Below are 15,625 nucleotides of genomic sequence, written 5' to 3' on the forward strand. Positions count from 1 at the left end.
TTGTCTGAAGACAAATACCATGTCTGTGGTGCTCCTGTTGGCTCTGAAACCACACTGACTTTCAGGTAGAAGTTCTTCTACTATAGCGGGTGTTACTGTTCAAAAGTATTCTTGCCAGGATTTTGCCAGCAATGGAGAGCAGAGTAATACCACGGTAATTTGAACAGTCTGATTTATCTCCCTTCTTCTTGTACAAAGTGATGATGACTGCATCACAAAGGTAGGTAGTTCGCCTAGTTCCCAACAGCACACCACAAACTCGTGAAATTTAGCATGGAGTGCTTGGCCCCCATGTTTCCAGACTTCAGGTGGAATTCCATCAACTCCAGCTGCCTTGCCAGTTTTCACTGTGCAATTAAGTACTTCTAATAAATTAGCATCCATACTGCACCATGGGAAAAGAACAGAAATAAAGAGGATGAATATGAAGGTGGAAGAATTAGGGAGAAAAGTGATACCATGACTTATTTGAAATAAGAAAGTGGATATTTTACTTTCCGGTAAGTTTGATCATCCAATGTGTCAGACCTGTCACCTTCAGCCACCAGAAGAGAGAAGAGAGTGAACTCTCTTATCTGTGCCTCATTTATATGTTGTGTTACGCTAAAGGATGATATGGAATACTTCCTTAGAATTCTGACCCCCATTGCTAAGGAAGGCCTAAAAAATCCAAAAGCCAACCCACTACATTCAGACAATAGGGAAAATGGTTTTTATTAGCATTTAGGGTATTTTGTCTTTAATACTTCCCATAAGGGTTGATTTTGGGATTTTGTATTGTTGACAAGAATATGAAGATTTGGTATTATGCATGCTAGCTAAGGGGCAAAACTCAGCTTTGAGTGGAGGTTTGTGACTTCCTGGAGGATAGACTGTCAGCTATTGAGCCTTTAGCAGCCAGGAAGCCTGTAATCTGTAAAGGATTTCTTTTTTCCCTCTTTGACTTCCATGTGAAATACACTCACTGTAAACTCCACCATGTGTCGTCAAGCTAAAATATCCTGTAAATGCAAATCAGACAGGCCACACAAGTCTTGCCAGGCCCACAGAATTAAAAATTATATTTATCTCATCCCCATATGCTTAGACCCTTCCTCCCACTGCAGTGCTGAATTTGTTCATAGCATAGTGATCAAAAGTTTCTCACGTTTCTAGTCCAGCTCCGTCGTTCATCCAGCCCAACCCATTCCCCCATCTGCTCTGTGACCGCTGTCTGCTCCCTGTCCTCACCCGATGGGAGTCTCAGCTGACACCATGGTGTCTTCCTCCTTGCACTCATGGCCTTCAGACTGTTACTGATCATCAAACATCAGACTACTGAATATCCACTGGCAGGCATACCATGCCTCAAGTTACTTCATTGTTTGATTTTTTATGTAGAAGTGTAGCACACACCAAAAATTTTCACTCCAGACCTGCAGAGTAAGAATGAAATCCCACATCCAATAGAGCTTCTTTAATATCAAAGGATTCATCAGCTACAGAGCCAAACTCTGTTCTCACAGTTGCAAGATAATATTTCATTAATAGGTGCCTATATGCACCTATATTTATTTTTTTTTTTACCACTGCTATCATTGTCTACATCATCTTGCTGTCCCAGACCATTCTATGTCTGGACACAAAACAGCATGTGGCTCTAAGTGTAGCTATAAAGCAGGGTTTAGCAGGAAAGTGATTTTGTTTTTAAGTATTTCTCATTCTACATTATATTTGGGTTTGGTTGGATTATGCATTTGAGAAATGCTTGCTGATAATTGTCCTTTCTGCTTTGATGTAAACCAATCTTGTGTCAGAGATTCCTAACTCTAAACCAGACTTTAAAAAATGAGGATTAAATTTAGCCTATAAGGTAGAGCCCGCACCCCTTGAACTGAGCATTGATTCTTCCCACTATGTGGAATGGAGATAACCCTCTGTTTCTTTGTGGTAAGCTACAAACCAGATCCATTCTGGCAAATCTGACACCTGATGTGATTTGTCCTTTTCAATGCTGTTTATGTGAAGTCAGGACAGTCTTCTGTCAAAATTGATAAGTGAGAAGACAGTGGGGAATGTAATTTTATTTGTAACAGCACAGCTGCCAGCAGTTCCAACTTTTTTACATCTGGGCTGGCTCTGTCTTGCTCCATAGCTTTTCTATTTTCATCCAAATAGCCCCAAGTACATTGTGATTGTGCCTGTCTATGTAAAATCTGAATAACAGAACATACTGGGACTGTTAGACAGAGGGAAAAAGAACTTATTTCTTTAGGTTATTTTCACAACTTGAGAATGTTGTCAAAGCGAAACCTTGAATTCTACCAAATCTCCATGGGCATTTGCAGAATGGGTTCTAAATGGGTTCTGAAACTGAAGTCTAATCTTCTAAAATCCTGCTGCACTGGTTACTTTCCATGGTGAAGGTACTAGAGGAGTTGCTTTGCTTCTCTGATGGAAGCATTGTTTTTTTTGATGGAAGAGGACAGTGTTTGTAAATTAAATCCCCCACAAACTTTTAAATACAAGTTTATTCATTGTGAAAAGAATGCAGTGGGACCCTGCAGTGACCTGTGAAGGAGAAGGCCATTTCATTGCAGTTTGTTTCACGCTGAATACTTCTGCAACATAGCGTACAATTAGCCTGTGTTACATAGACATTAACGTATTTCCTGGAAAATCCCTTTGACAGAAGAGCATAACTCTTGATGGCATTAGAATAGTTCTCAGGTCTAGGATGCCTTTGTTTGCCTGTGGTATTATTTGCTTTCAGTCTGGCAGTCCCAGAATCCCAGGTGGTTTTGATATTTTTTATTGGCACACATAACAAAGCTGTAGTGATAAGCATTTCCTCTATATAGTCTCTCCTGTGAGCTGTTTCTGTACAGTAGCTCACCCTAAACAGTCAATTGTCATGGAGGTAAAGTGAGAGAAGGGGTTTATGTTTGACTGATCTATCTTATGACAGATGAGCTCTTCTAGCAAACTGAAAATTCTTGTTTCCTTTTGCCATTTCCCTTTTTGCAGTTAAATAGTTAGTCTTCTATGTGGTTTGTCATTAAAAGGTAGTAGAGTCCAGAGATGGCTGTAAATGTCACTGCTCTGGTTCTGTGAATTGTGGTCATCTGACAGTTCTGCTTTCTCATTATAAGCATATAACCTGTCACTGTTATATTCAAGATTTGTAATCATGCTCTTAAATGAATTGTTTGATGATTGTCAGGAAAGACTCTCTGCAGTGTAACTGACCGACCTGGCATGCACTTACATACAGATATATACACACTGTATGTACCTGCATAGGCATACAAAAAATTTTTACACACAGGCACATGCACACACAAGTAATGAATTAAATATTTAACACCCACCTCAAGCCTGAAAGCAAAATACCTACCTTAGTATGAAATTACTTTGTTAAATGTACAGTGGAAGCACCACAGACTCTCTTCATCTAAACAGAGATAAGTAACCCATAAGAAAAAAAAATCATCATATTTAAAATAGATTGTTTTGATGATTTCTGCTAATGCTAGGACTTACACCTCTTTTTTTTCTGAGTTTCCACAAATTACTTCTTGTCACCCTTGAAGACATAAATTCTAAACAAAGCAGAGCTAACAGTGTTGGCAGCATCATTTGGCTAGTGTGAAATGTGATACCTGTTTGAAACAGTGTGTCTGTTTTAAGTGGTGCAGTTTTACACATTGTACACACTCTGATCATTTGTACATGACAGTCACAACTCCTGCATGGGACAAACTCAGAGGTGAAATAAACTGTGCTTTAAAATGAAGTGTAAAGAACCACTTTATCCTGCTGATGATGCTTTTTTAATTTTTGTTACAAACCCAGGCTGTCATTTCCTGTTTTACGCCCACTCTCATTTGCAACATATGAGTTTATGTAACATGTAATATTACATATAACATTCTCATCACTTTTGAATTTGAGAATAACTTTTCTTTTTATTAGCTCCACTGCTAGCTCTCTACCCTCCTAGGGCTTCATTAGGTTGAACTGTTCCTGTACGAAGAGTGAAGATTCTGTTCACATTATTAATTTTTATTTCGTAAGTAGAATTACTTGCCATTGATGATGAGTGTGTGGCATTATGAAGATTAGATATTACAGAAGGTAGCAGTGCATATGACCAGTGATTTGGCAGCCTGAAAAAGGCAGTCATGTGGAGGAAGAGGCCAAGAAAGTGAATGCTGTTAGCGAGATGCTGCTACGTGCTTGGCTGTTTGAAGCTCTGCCTGATAATGATCCAAATGCTTACGTCACTGCCAGGGACAAGAACTGCAGAGTTGGGATTCCTAACACAGTTATGAGACTGAGACCAAGCTTTACTTGATTTCCATAGTTTACAGAAACCACTAGCAAGAGGTTGATAAAATTGATCTTACTTTATAGGACAACTTTCCTGTAGTAACCCTGACAGAAAGCATGAAAAGCAGCCAAAATTCAGCTATGCGTATAAACTGGAGATAGATTTCACCCATAAAGATGGAGAAATAAGATGATACTGAAGAAAGAATCTTAATTTTAAGGTGTGTATAGTCCCTGTAGTCCCTGAGCACTTCTATTTGATGCCTCAGAAGAGTGACACTAGCTCAGATGAATGAGGATTTTTTTTTCGGTGTAACTGGTTTATTAAAGTAAGTCAGACTTTAATGTACTTTCTCAGTTAATTCTTCATTGAGCTATTCTGTAAGTACTCTGTTCTTGGCCTTTTGTGCTTCATTCATTCTGTCAATTATACCATTAGCAAGATGAACATTAAAAGCAGCTTCTCAGCTATTACTACAGGTAAAAAGGAAAAGCAAAGATAAAAGTAACTACTCTTCTCTTATTTTGCTTTATTATTTTGGTTTTGTTTTATCTTTTTCTTAAAAATTATGCTAAATGCTATGTTCCTCCACCTTGTATCATCAGATATTGGACCCCTCATTGCATTCAATAAGCCTTGATTTCTTCTCAAAGTGCAGTCAAGGCTATGACATAGAATAACTTGCCTGGCACAAAGACACTGCTTTACAAGTGCTTCTGAGAGAAACTGAGGAAAACAAGGTCATAATCATAAAAGTTGTCAGCTAAACCTTGGTTTATTTTAGCCTTTGCAAACTCTTAGGTCATCCCACTATGAAGTAAATTATGTAAAGATTTTGAAGCTCTGCCTGGTAGTGGTCTGTAGAGGGGTAGAACATAAAGGTGTTTCACCTCACACCTGAGGTTGTTTCAGAGTCTGCACATGACCACTTATTTAGCAATGGGCAGTAATTCACTAATTGGCGATAATTGCATTGTTCTGGGTGGCTATGAAGATACCTTTTTTTTTCCCCCCTCGATCGTTGGCAATAATATCAGCTAGTAACAACTGTAATCTGGTTTTGGTCCAAGAGGTACTAATAATCCTCTGCTGGTACAGAAAAATTCCTGAACAGACAGACATGGCCATAGACTACATTTCTTGGACATTTTTTACCTTAGAAACATTACAATACTGTGGGCTTTGTAGATGGAACTTGTCAACCACCTTTCATACATTTTAGTATTTAAATAAAGCATATCTGAATTGCATTGTTTGTTTCACCACACAAGGAGTTTTCCAGACTGGCAGCATTTTATCTTTCTGCTGGTGCAGCAGGAATGTTTCTCCAGTATGCTGTGATGATTTCCTTTTCTAAAAACTATGTATGTACTGTTGTGTTGATTCCTAATTTAAAACATGTCTTTCATACTTGTAAATAGCAAAGCTTCCCTTCTCCTTTCTGTCTTTTTTTTTTCCTCCCCCATTCAGGAGAAAGAAATTGTTTAAAGGGAAGAGGGAAGAAAGGACACTGTTTTGGTTTTACAGGCTAGACTATACTGATCTTTTCCTCTAAAGATAATGGAGCTAAATGAGATGAGCAGATGCTAGTTAGTGCTGAGATATTAAAGTTAACTGTATCACAAACTGAAAATGTTTAGGATCATCTGTCTTACCATGTAGCAAAAATATAAACCTTGAACTATGAATCACAGGTTCTGTTGCACTGGAGAGTAACACTAATTAAAATTAATTTGTTTTTTGACTGTGTCTCAATGGTGAGATGATATTTTCATCGTAATGAGGACTTAAGTGTTAACTGATCACACACTGTCCATTTAGGAAAAACGCTGTTGTGTTTTGATTCCATTCTGCCCCTTCTAATGGTGTTACCACAGTTCATGGAACTCATTACTCTGATATACTGTACGGGTGAAGAAAACTCAGTAGCTATGACGATTTTGGTCCTTTTAGTGGGTGCAAAAATTGCTATAAAGGCAGATGGGGAATATTAAAAGGATGTGGAATATTTATAGTATTTCTGCAGTGCCTTTCAAACATTCTGCATTTATTCTTTTATGTGCTGCTACTCTGGTAGTGTTTGCATTGTTTTCTGCCTATAGGTAGCAAAAACAAGTAATGAAAAGTTACATGAGATGACTGCACCAAAGCAGTTACAATTGAATGGGGAATAAGGACTTCAAATCAAAATGCTTGTGGAAACCTGCTAAATAAACCCTGTTTTATGAGGCAAGATCTTACTAATTTAAAAAAAAAAATTGTGATGAATTTGAGAAGGTAGGGAAATTTCCCCTCCTCTTTGTATCACATCATCCAGGGAAGAATCTCAAACATATGCTCAGTAATCTCAAGTACACCAAATGATTTTTCAAAAATTTTAGATGTCTTGATCTTGTGACTAGTTACTTATATCAGTAAGTTCATCCTCATTTCTTATTAAAGGGTTCCAATCTGGAAATGGATCATTGTGTTTCCATACACTAAGAAATTGCAAAGGGGATTGGCACATTTCCTTGTCAGCATAGTTTCAGGAGACCCCCAGTCCTAGATGTGTGTTTGGACATGAGGTGACCAAGTGTAGAGTTTACCTTTTTCATACTGCAAAATAATGTTGAATAACTGAATGGCTTTAATTAGTTATACTGATCTACAGTTCATACAGTAAACTAGTTTTCCTGTATTTCATGACAAGTCATCAGTGGACAAAAATGAAAAATGGACATAGAATGAGATGACAGAACATTATACTTCTAGCAACTGGACTCTAAACCCTTTAGATTAGAGCTGGGACAGTGTTTGTCTCATTAAACCTCCATTGCATTAGAGCAGCCCAGGAGTTACAGTTCCATGCAATGTCTTCACTAACTGTGAATATGGTAGCTCAAATTCAACAAAAATAGTATTAACACAGAGTGTGTCAAGGCTTCCCTGAACCATTCTCTGAAAGTTCCAGGACAAGCGACACATTAGATCTCAAGTTTATTATGAGTTTCGAAGCCATCCTGTTGCCTCCAAACACTGGAAGTTCTTGTATGGGCTTTGAGAGTCTCCTGCCTTGGGAAGAGTATGTCCTGCTGTTCATTGCCACTAATTTGTATTGAGCTCTAATTTCTTGTTTGCCTTATTTCTTACCCATACAAAAACTTCTTCTCGTTACACAGAAGTGTGAGGGGGCAGGCAAGACAACGAATCAGAGGATGAGAGAGATGAAGGAGAACAAAGTGACAGCAATAATAGGTTATTTCAGCAGTGCTCAGCTGTCTGTGTGTTTCATACAGAGTGAAGCAGTCACTTTAGTAGATGAGACTTTCTGATTACCAGACAGTAACTTCTTTACAGATTTCTATAGGTGAGATAACAGGATGAGTTATAAGGTGAGAGTAAAAGGAAGGTGATGTGGGGGCTGTGTGAACATGGGCACTCAATAAGAATGGAAACATTTGATGGGAAAGGGGAGAAAATGGTGAGTGAGGATACTGTGTGTGAAATATGGATTAAGGGTCCCTTAGGGAAAGAATGAACTGAGATGGTTTTGAAGATGAGAATGGAAGGATTCTGTTGGTAGAGAGAAGTGTTGGGGTGGGATGGTTTGAATGGAGGTGGGAGGGAATGACAGAGCTCAGCCACACTTTAAATGGAGTGGACAGTGTTGAACAGGGAGTAGCTAATCCTGACAGAAAGTGGGGAGGGATTCAAAGATCTTAGTAGACACGATTGGCAGAGTGGCCAGCAAATCAAAATGTGGCAGAGTAAGTTTTCCATGTGTGCAGTTATTCCAGCACGTGGTCACCAGGTGAATAACTCTTGTCAACATCTGTGCGCAGTGAGAAGAAACCTTACCAAACAGAGAAAAGAAGCAGCAAATCAAAGAGTTAGCAATTTGGCATTGATTTCTGTCACTTGGCAGTAGAATACTCTTCGTGTTGAGAGGCGGCTGCCCCAGTGCGCCCAAAAGACAGGGAGGCTGTCATCTCCTGAGCTCTCTCTTCAGTCCTTCTCCTCCCACCATCTGTCTGTCAGCACTGTTCATGAATATCCAAATATTGTTTCTGGTAGATTTTTTAAAATGCTGAGTTTTGAAGACGTCAGTTCAGTCCCTACATACACACTGACAAAACCAAAGAGAAGGTGTCTGCGTGTGTGTGCACACGTGTGTACATATCTAAAGGGATTTCAGAGAAGGAAGTTACATTCTTACAAATGTACTGATGCCAAACTTACTGTTTCTTCTGTTAAAAGCCATTAGTGAGAGAGACCTTGACAAATTAAAGGACTGGGCAATCAGCAACCATATGAAGTTCAACAAGGGAAAGTGACAGATTCTGCGCCTGGGATGGGCCAACCCTGGTTGTTCATATAGACTGGGGAATGAGATGCTGGAAAGCAGTGCCACAGAAAGGGACCTGGGAGTCCTGGTCAATGCCAAGTTGAATATAAGTCAGCAGTGCCCTGGCAGCCACTGGGGCCAACCACGTCCTGGGGGCCATCGGGCAAAGTATCGCCAGCCGGTCAAGGGAGGGGATTGTCCTGCTCTGCTCTGCACTGGGGCGACTTCACCTTGAATATTGTGTGCAGTTTTGGGCACTGCAATATAAGAAAGAGCTATTAGACAGTGTCTAGAGGAGAGCAATGAAGATGGTGAAGAAAGGCCTTGAGGGGAAGCATATGAGGAGCGGCTGAGGTCACTTGGTCTGTTCAACCTGGAGAAGAGGAAATCTGAGGGGAAGACCTCATTGCAGTCTACAACTTCCTCGTGAGGGGAAAAGGAGGGGCAGACACTGATCTCTTCTGTGTGGTGACCAGGTGACAGGACCCAAGGGAATGGCTTGAGGTTGTATCAGGCGATGTTAGGTTAGACGTTAGAAAAAGATTCTTCCCCAGAGGGTGGTTGGGTGCTGGAACAGGCTTCCTAGGGAAGTGGTCCCAGCACCAAGCCTGACAGAGTCAAGAAGCATTTGTACAATACTCTCGGGGCACATGGTGTGACTCTTGGGGATGGTCCTGTGCAGGGCTAAGAGTTGGACTCAGTAATCCCTGTGGGTCCCTTCCAACTCGGGATATTATGTGATTCTGTGGTTCCGTGAAAAAAACTCCCACACTAAAAAGTATCTGTCACAAAATACAATGTCAGTTGTATTTGACCATGATGGTCCAGGTTCTCTAGTGTCTCAGTTGCTGCTTATCTGTTGTAATTGTTTCAGATGTTTTTGTTACACAGAGTTAAAGATGATACTTGTGGGCTTTTGCTCTTAGAGATGATTTAATATTTTATGCAAAGTGGTTTTGAATTTTCCAAAGATGTTTTTTTCAGCTCTGGTTTGTTTGCTTGTGACCAGGATATTGTGTTTCTGGTTAAAAAGATGATGCTGTGAGGTTAGTAGTGCAGATGTGCCATGGGTAAAATGCAATTATCTGGAATGACTTCCAATGAAAGCAAGAGACCTCATCCAACTTCTCCCTCATGCTGAATGAGATATTATTTGAGTATGAACTTGCATCTAGACTGAAAAATATGAAATGGTTATTGGGCTTTTCACACAGAGTACCAGTATCTGAGTGTTAGGTATCTACACCTTCTAAGTGGCCACAGCCGTGCGCAGTCATCAGACTCCACCTCATTTAGTCATTTAGGAAAGAGGTAATCCAAGAACACCGAGTACTGATCTCAGCTCTAAACTCTGCTACTAGAATGGAGAAACAAAAGCTGTGGTAACCCAGGTACTATGAGCAGACAGGGCTGTTGCATCCCAGTCAGAGGGTGTTAGTCACTGATACTTGTCATCAGCTGGTTCCCAGAGACAATTTTAGCAAATCTCTTGGACTCCCAGGATGAAGCCTGTTGGGTCATCCTCATTTTCCTTTGTTCTTTCATGCCCTAAATGGTTAAATTATTCTGCTCATTGAGCCAGTACACTGATAGGATTCAGTTTGTTTGCAGCCTGAAACGTTGGTACAGCTTTGTAGTAACATTTTGAAACAAATCATCCATGAGAACTTCAAGGTTGTTCCCATCCAAAGAAATTGTGTTCAAAGCAGTCCGTGGGGCCCCTGTCCAGCCTTAATGTGGGGATACAGGAGGTTGTGCCAGCAGGACAGTGAAAGTCAATGGATTTCTGCTTGTGCACAGATCCTCATTTACCTTGATTTAAAGGTCCCGGTTTCAGTCTTTTATGGTGTATTTAGGTTTCCTTATAGGCCTCCACGGGACCACAAGCTTCTCTATTCCTTAAAAGTATACCTTGTTGCTGTAATTGAAACCATCTTGTTACTGTAATTTCTCCCTAATATTGCAGTTCTAGTCAAGTGTTCTTTCCCTGTGGAGGCATCAATTATTATGGGTTTTGAATAGACCTCCCTTCAGTACACACACTTTTGCTTCTGATGCCAAAATCAGGTACTGTAGTTGTTTTCCCTAATAAAACATTATCTTGTGTTTCTTCTTTCAAACCCAATGTATAATATGTACTGGTTAATAATTCCACTCTTTTCCATGCTACATAAAACTCCTGCCATTTTTAATAAAAACTAAAGAATACTACAGGCTTTGTGGGGTTTTTTTCTACATTTTCTTACTTTTTGTTAATACATTGAATGTCCAAAGTCCAGGGAGAAGCTTACAGGGTTTGTGCAGGTAGTAAACATACGTAGATTTGTACATTGGTGAGTGGGTAGGGGAGCAAACCATAGCAGTGCACTTTGTGAAAGATGTTCAGCTGAAATGAAAATGTCTAGAGGCTCATTGGCTAACCCATGTGTGTGAAGTGCAGGTTCTTCTGTATGTTGTAGCATCTTGACACCTGGTCCCACTCACTGGGTTCAGTAGTGAGTCACCACTGCTGTGCACCCTGTGCCTGTTTGTGGATTAATCTGCATGACGTCTATGGGGATGGGAAGGAACAAACTCTGTATCACAGACTGAGAACTGAAGCACAGATTGGTCTCTCTTCTTTTATTGCACAGCCTCAGAAGGAGAAGCTGTTAAGGTCCAAGTGTCACTTGCAGACTCCCTTTAAATACAAATATCAGCTAAAGTTTCCCATTTGCAACCAAGCTAATACTCTGTGTTATTGGGTTCATTCTGCTTTATTACAATTGTTTTTTCACAGTGTTCAAGACAAGTGCAGTTTTGCATTTTTTGTGAACAGTTCCTCTAAGAAACCCTCAGATGGATGGATGTAGTACTTATCAGTGTGCCATCTGCCCTAAAACTTGCACTTTTAATAAGATGCCACTGCTGGGACAACTGACACTAAAAATATGTTTTCTGCATCACCTCACAATTGAGATGCCAAGGCTGTTCAGCTCCACAGGAGATTCCTTGAAGGATCCTTCTGTTATCTAACAGCTTCTGCATTGAAGCTGTGTCACTAAACTGACCATGGAAAGAATTATGGTATTAATGGAAGGCTATGTTTTTGCTTTATGGCTCGGATTGCTGTTATAAGGGAGTGGCATTTGTGTGATGGATTGATGGATGTGTAGCCAGTCTGTCTCATATCCTATAAACCAATAGCTGGTGTGGTGGGACTAGAATGATGGGACTAGAATGACTATGCAATCTGTTGTAAGCCAGCTTCTATTATCCAAAAGTCAAAAACCTGCAAAATCGAAGCACAGCTATATTTCTCAGTTTTACCTGTCTTACTGAACAGTTTCTATATAACTTGAACCTGCAATGTACTGGAATTTCCTTCTTAGGTCTCAGAATAGTTTCCCCCTTAAAGATGCAGACAAAATATTGTGTCTTAAGACTGAGCTGTATGAGTAGGTCATACAGTATGAGGATGTCAGTAGCTTGGTGCTGCCCTGTGCTGCACAGTTTTGCCCACACTTGGTAAGAGCCACCACACAAGCATGTATATTTTCTTGTAGGAGGTGGAGCTGTGCCGCATTGGCAGCCAGGAGAAGCTGGGGCTAACTGTCTGTTACAGAACCGATGATGAGGAGGACACAGGAATCTATGTCAGTGAGGTAAGGACATGGCACTGGGGAGGAACATGGGAGATGCTTGTGGTGGAGGGCTAAATGTGCCAGGGAATGTACAAGCAAGTGCTCTGAGACCAGAGTGCAGAAGTGTCAGCCTGCAACCAGCTTGTGTCACTCTCAATTAATTTATATTATCAGTTTATATCATGTCCAAGCGGTGTAGTTATTAAAGTGGGCTTCTTTAATGTAAGTGCCATTAATTACAACATCACGGTTAGGGAAGTACAAAGCAGTCTGTGCATAATCTGCATTTTGAAAGAAATGTGCCCTTATGATGGAAATCAGGAAGATCTTTAAGGGAGAAAAGTGCCTTCTCCACACTCTGCTTGCATTCTCCCCCTGCTACAGCCTTGGTAATCATAACAGTGGTCAGTCACTATTGTATTATTTTTGCTTTTGTTACAGTTGTGGTACACACAGACATACCACAGGTGGGTGGAGAGAGTAGCTTGGGAGATGAATTGTTGGAAAAACAAAAAACAGAATACTGGATACTGAAATGGGAAATACTCAGATTTCATTTGCTTCACTCATAAAATGTGGCACACAGCACAGGGTTTTAGTATTTCACGGGTCAGTCCGCAGGACTTCCAGGAACACTATCTCCCTTTGAGTCTCCAGCCATTCAAAGAGGAGGCTTTTTTGGGTAAAGCAGAACACTTGTGAGTTCAAGGTCACTGCTGAGTCCAAGCTCACTGGTGATTTTTCTGCATGAACTGTGATCCAAATTTGTCGCTTTTTCAACATGTTGAACCAAATTTGGACATTAAGAAAAGGTTCTTCACTTAAAAGGGTAGTTGGTTCCTGGAGCAGGCTCCCCAGGGAAGTGGTCACAGCGCCAAGCCTGACCAAGTTCAAGGAGCAACTGGATGACTCTTTTAGTCATATCGTTTAGTTTTAGGTAGTTCTGTGAGGAAAAGGTTGTTGGATTTCATGAACCTTATGAGTCCCTTCCTACTTGAGAAATTATGTGATTCTAAATTCTGAGTGAAGCTCATGGACAGAGAGGATCGATAAAGACAATTCTCCTATGTATCAGTGACTGGGGATGAAAGCAAGATTGCATATTCACAGGCCAGTAGCAATGTCAAAGAAGCTGAAAAGCACAGCCTTGGAAAAAGAATGAGGAATTAATATAAATTACCCAAGACTATGTCTTCCACCACTTGTATAAGCACTGCTGTTAAAGTCTGTTTGACCTTGTGAGGGCAAAGAAAGTTCATGAATCTCTTAATACATTCCAGGATTATATCTGAAGTGTTCTGGTTTTCCTACGTGGTAGAATTTTTTCAGACCTTTGAAAGTGAATGTAATTATACTGTCTTTCGTACTTGATTGAGCACTTCAGGTTTATTTCTTTTTTCTATGACAATGCACAAGATGAAAATAATATCTGAGATGTAGAGGATGTAACCTGTGAACCAAATGCTCAACTCAAATGTTTGGTTTGAAAAAATAGCTTATGGCGTGTTGAGGCAAAATAAATTATTTTAGATAACTATCAAATGAAAGGTGATAGATTGAATTGCCCTGCAGCAAACAGTAGGTCATTGCTCAGGGATGAGCTGTAGTGACTTTGATAAACTATCAGTGGAGACCTAAACATCTATTTATCTTAAACTAACTTAAAATTAATTGGTTCAGACTAGGAATGATATACAGGACCTGTGAGTGATCTATACAGTGTGGATCCTTTGGTTTTTTTTAATGTTTCCTTGTGAACTGCAAAATTCCAGAGGAAATAGCAATCAATAGATTGATTACTGAGATAATAATTTAATAATAACTGTTTCCATGGAAGAGAAAAAACTGTGCTCTTTTTCCAAAGACAGGCTCATTTGTATAGAGGTATCAATTGCTGCAGAAGCAGCTCAGTCCATAGTGAACTTTCACAGAAAAGGGTCTCTGTCATTAATTTTCAGTGCTCTGACAGCTGAAGGTTAATGCCTGGCAGTGGCATAGGAAAGTATTAATCTGAAAATCATATGCTCCCAACCCTTTCACCCTTTCTGTTTTGAGGCCTTTTATCTGAAACAAGCTTATACAATCATTTAAAGAACTGTTGAGTTCATGTGACTCTAAGGGAAACTTCAGATTGCCTCTGTATGGTGTAAAAATGGTACTTTTTCTAATCATGCAATTGTGCACCTGTTACAATTTCCTGTAAAAATCTTTTCATGTTCAGTTAATGGATATTGTCCTGTGCAGATTGATCCAAACAGCATTGCTGCCAGAGATGGAAGGATCCGTGAAGGAGACCGCATTTTGCAAGTATGTGACAACAGACTCTTCATTAAATTCATTCTTCAGACAAACATGCAGTGCCATCTTCTCTGTGGACTGTTAATGAGGGAAGGAAGTTCTCTTTGTTACTGTGATCGATGAGAAAATCCGTGTCTGTCTATTTTTTAACACAATAGCTGGGAGCTAGAGTGCGTGTACTGAAAAGTGAGACTGACAAACTCGTTCTGGCTCATGCATTTACATCCCATGTCTTTTTTTTTCCCATATTTATTAGAAAATCTCATTTCTACTACGTTCATCTCAGTGTCAAATTCTAAACAGGATCTTGCAGACATAAATATGAGTGTCAGAGATTTGCTGCTCATTCACCAATCGCATAAATTTGGGTAAAGCTCATTTCTGCTGAGCATAGATGATAAGAGTTTTCATACAGAAAATGTGCTATTAGAGAAGGATGATCCTGAACATACTTAAGTAGGGGGTTCATTAAGCCTTTGTTAATGTTTTCTTTCCTTCCCCAATAAAACACCCCTTTTCTGAATTGTTTTCTTATCCGCCATCCTGGCTTTTTTTTCCCCTTCATTTCTGTTATCTGCTCACTGAAAGAGCTACCCCGAAGAGAGGTTTTTGTGATACAGCATAGCTCCTGTGGGTGAGGGTAGCTGGCTCCTGGCTCTGGAGGAGGGAAATGAACCTGTGCAGAGAGGGAAGTAGCTAGAATGGCAGTGGGTTTCCCTTTTTTAACAGACAGTGGATAGTGCATTTTTTACCCTAGTGCAAAATCACAAAATAGCTACCAAAAATCACTAAACAGGAAACTCTTTGCTGTATTGTAGCATTTTAATTCGGGTTCCGAGTTGATTACCCTTGCATTTTGACCTTTTTTCACTGACACCCCAGAAGCAGCTCCTGGTGATCACAGGTTGCTTTTCTGTAACATAGTCCATGATTGCCCTTCATTAACGCATGAGCTTTCAGTTTGTCACAAGATCAGTCTGTTCCTTCCTTCCAAGCTTTTAATTTGTGCAGGAAATGTCTTTGCTGAAGCTTGTAGCTGTATCTCTTATCCTAGTTCAGCTTACA

At 40.0% G+C, this 15,625-nt stretch overlaps 1 protein-coding gene across 2 annotated transcripts in view; it reads left to right on the top strand.

The window, feature by feature from the left end:
* The window catches only part of PDZRN4 (PDZ domain containing ring finger 4), a 240,369-nt gene that overhangs the window by 210,172 nt on the left and 14,572 nt on the right, over positions 1–15,625 (top strand). For both annotated transcript variants that reach the window (XM_032689495.1, XM_032689496.1), the window contains 2 exons: positions 12,185–12,283; positions 14,507–14,569. In XM_032689495.1, the coding sequence (XP_032545386.1) occupies positions 12,185–12,283; positions 14,507–14,569 (162 nt within the window). The remainder of the gene's footprint in view (positions 1–12,184; positions 12,284–14,506; positions 14,570–15,625) is intronic.

This window comes from Chiroxiphia lanceolata, chromosome 5, assembly GCF_009829145.1.
Source record: "Chiroxiphia lanceolata isolate bChiLan1 chromosome 5, bChiLan1.pri, whole genome shotgun sequence".
NCBI lineage: Eukaryota > Metazoa > Chordata > Aves > Passeriformes > Pipridae > Chiroxiphia > Chiroxiphia lanceolata.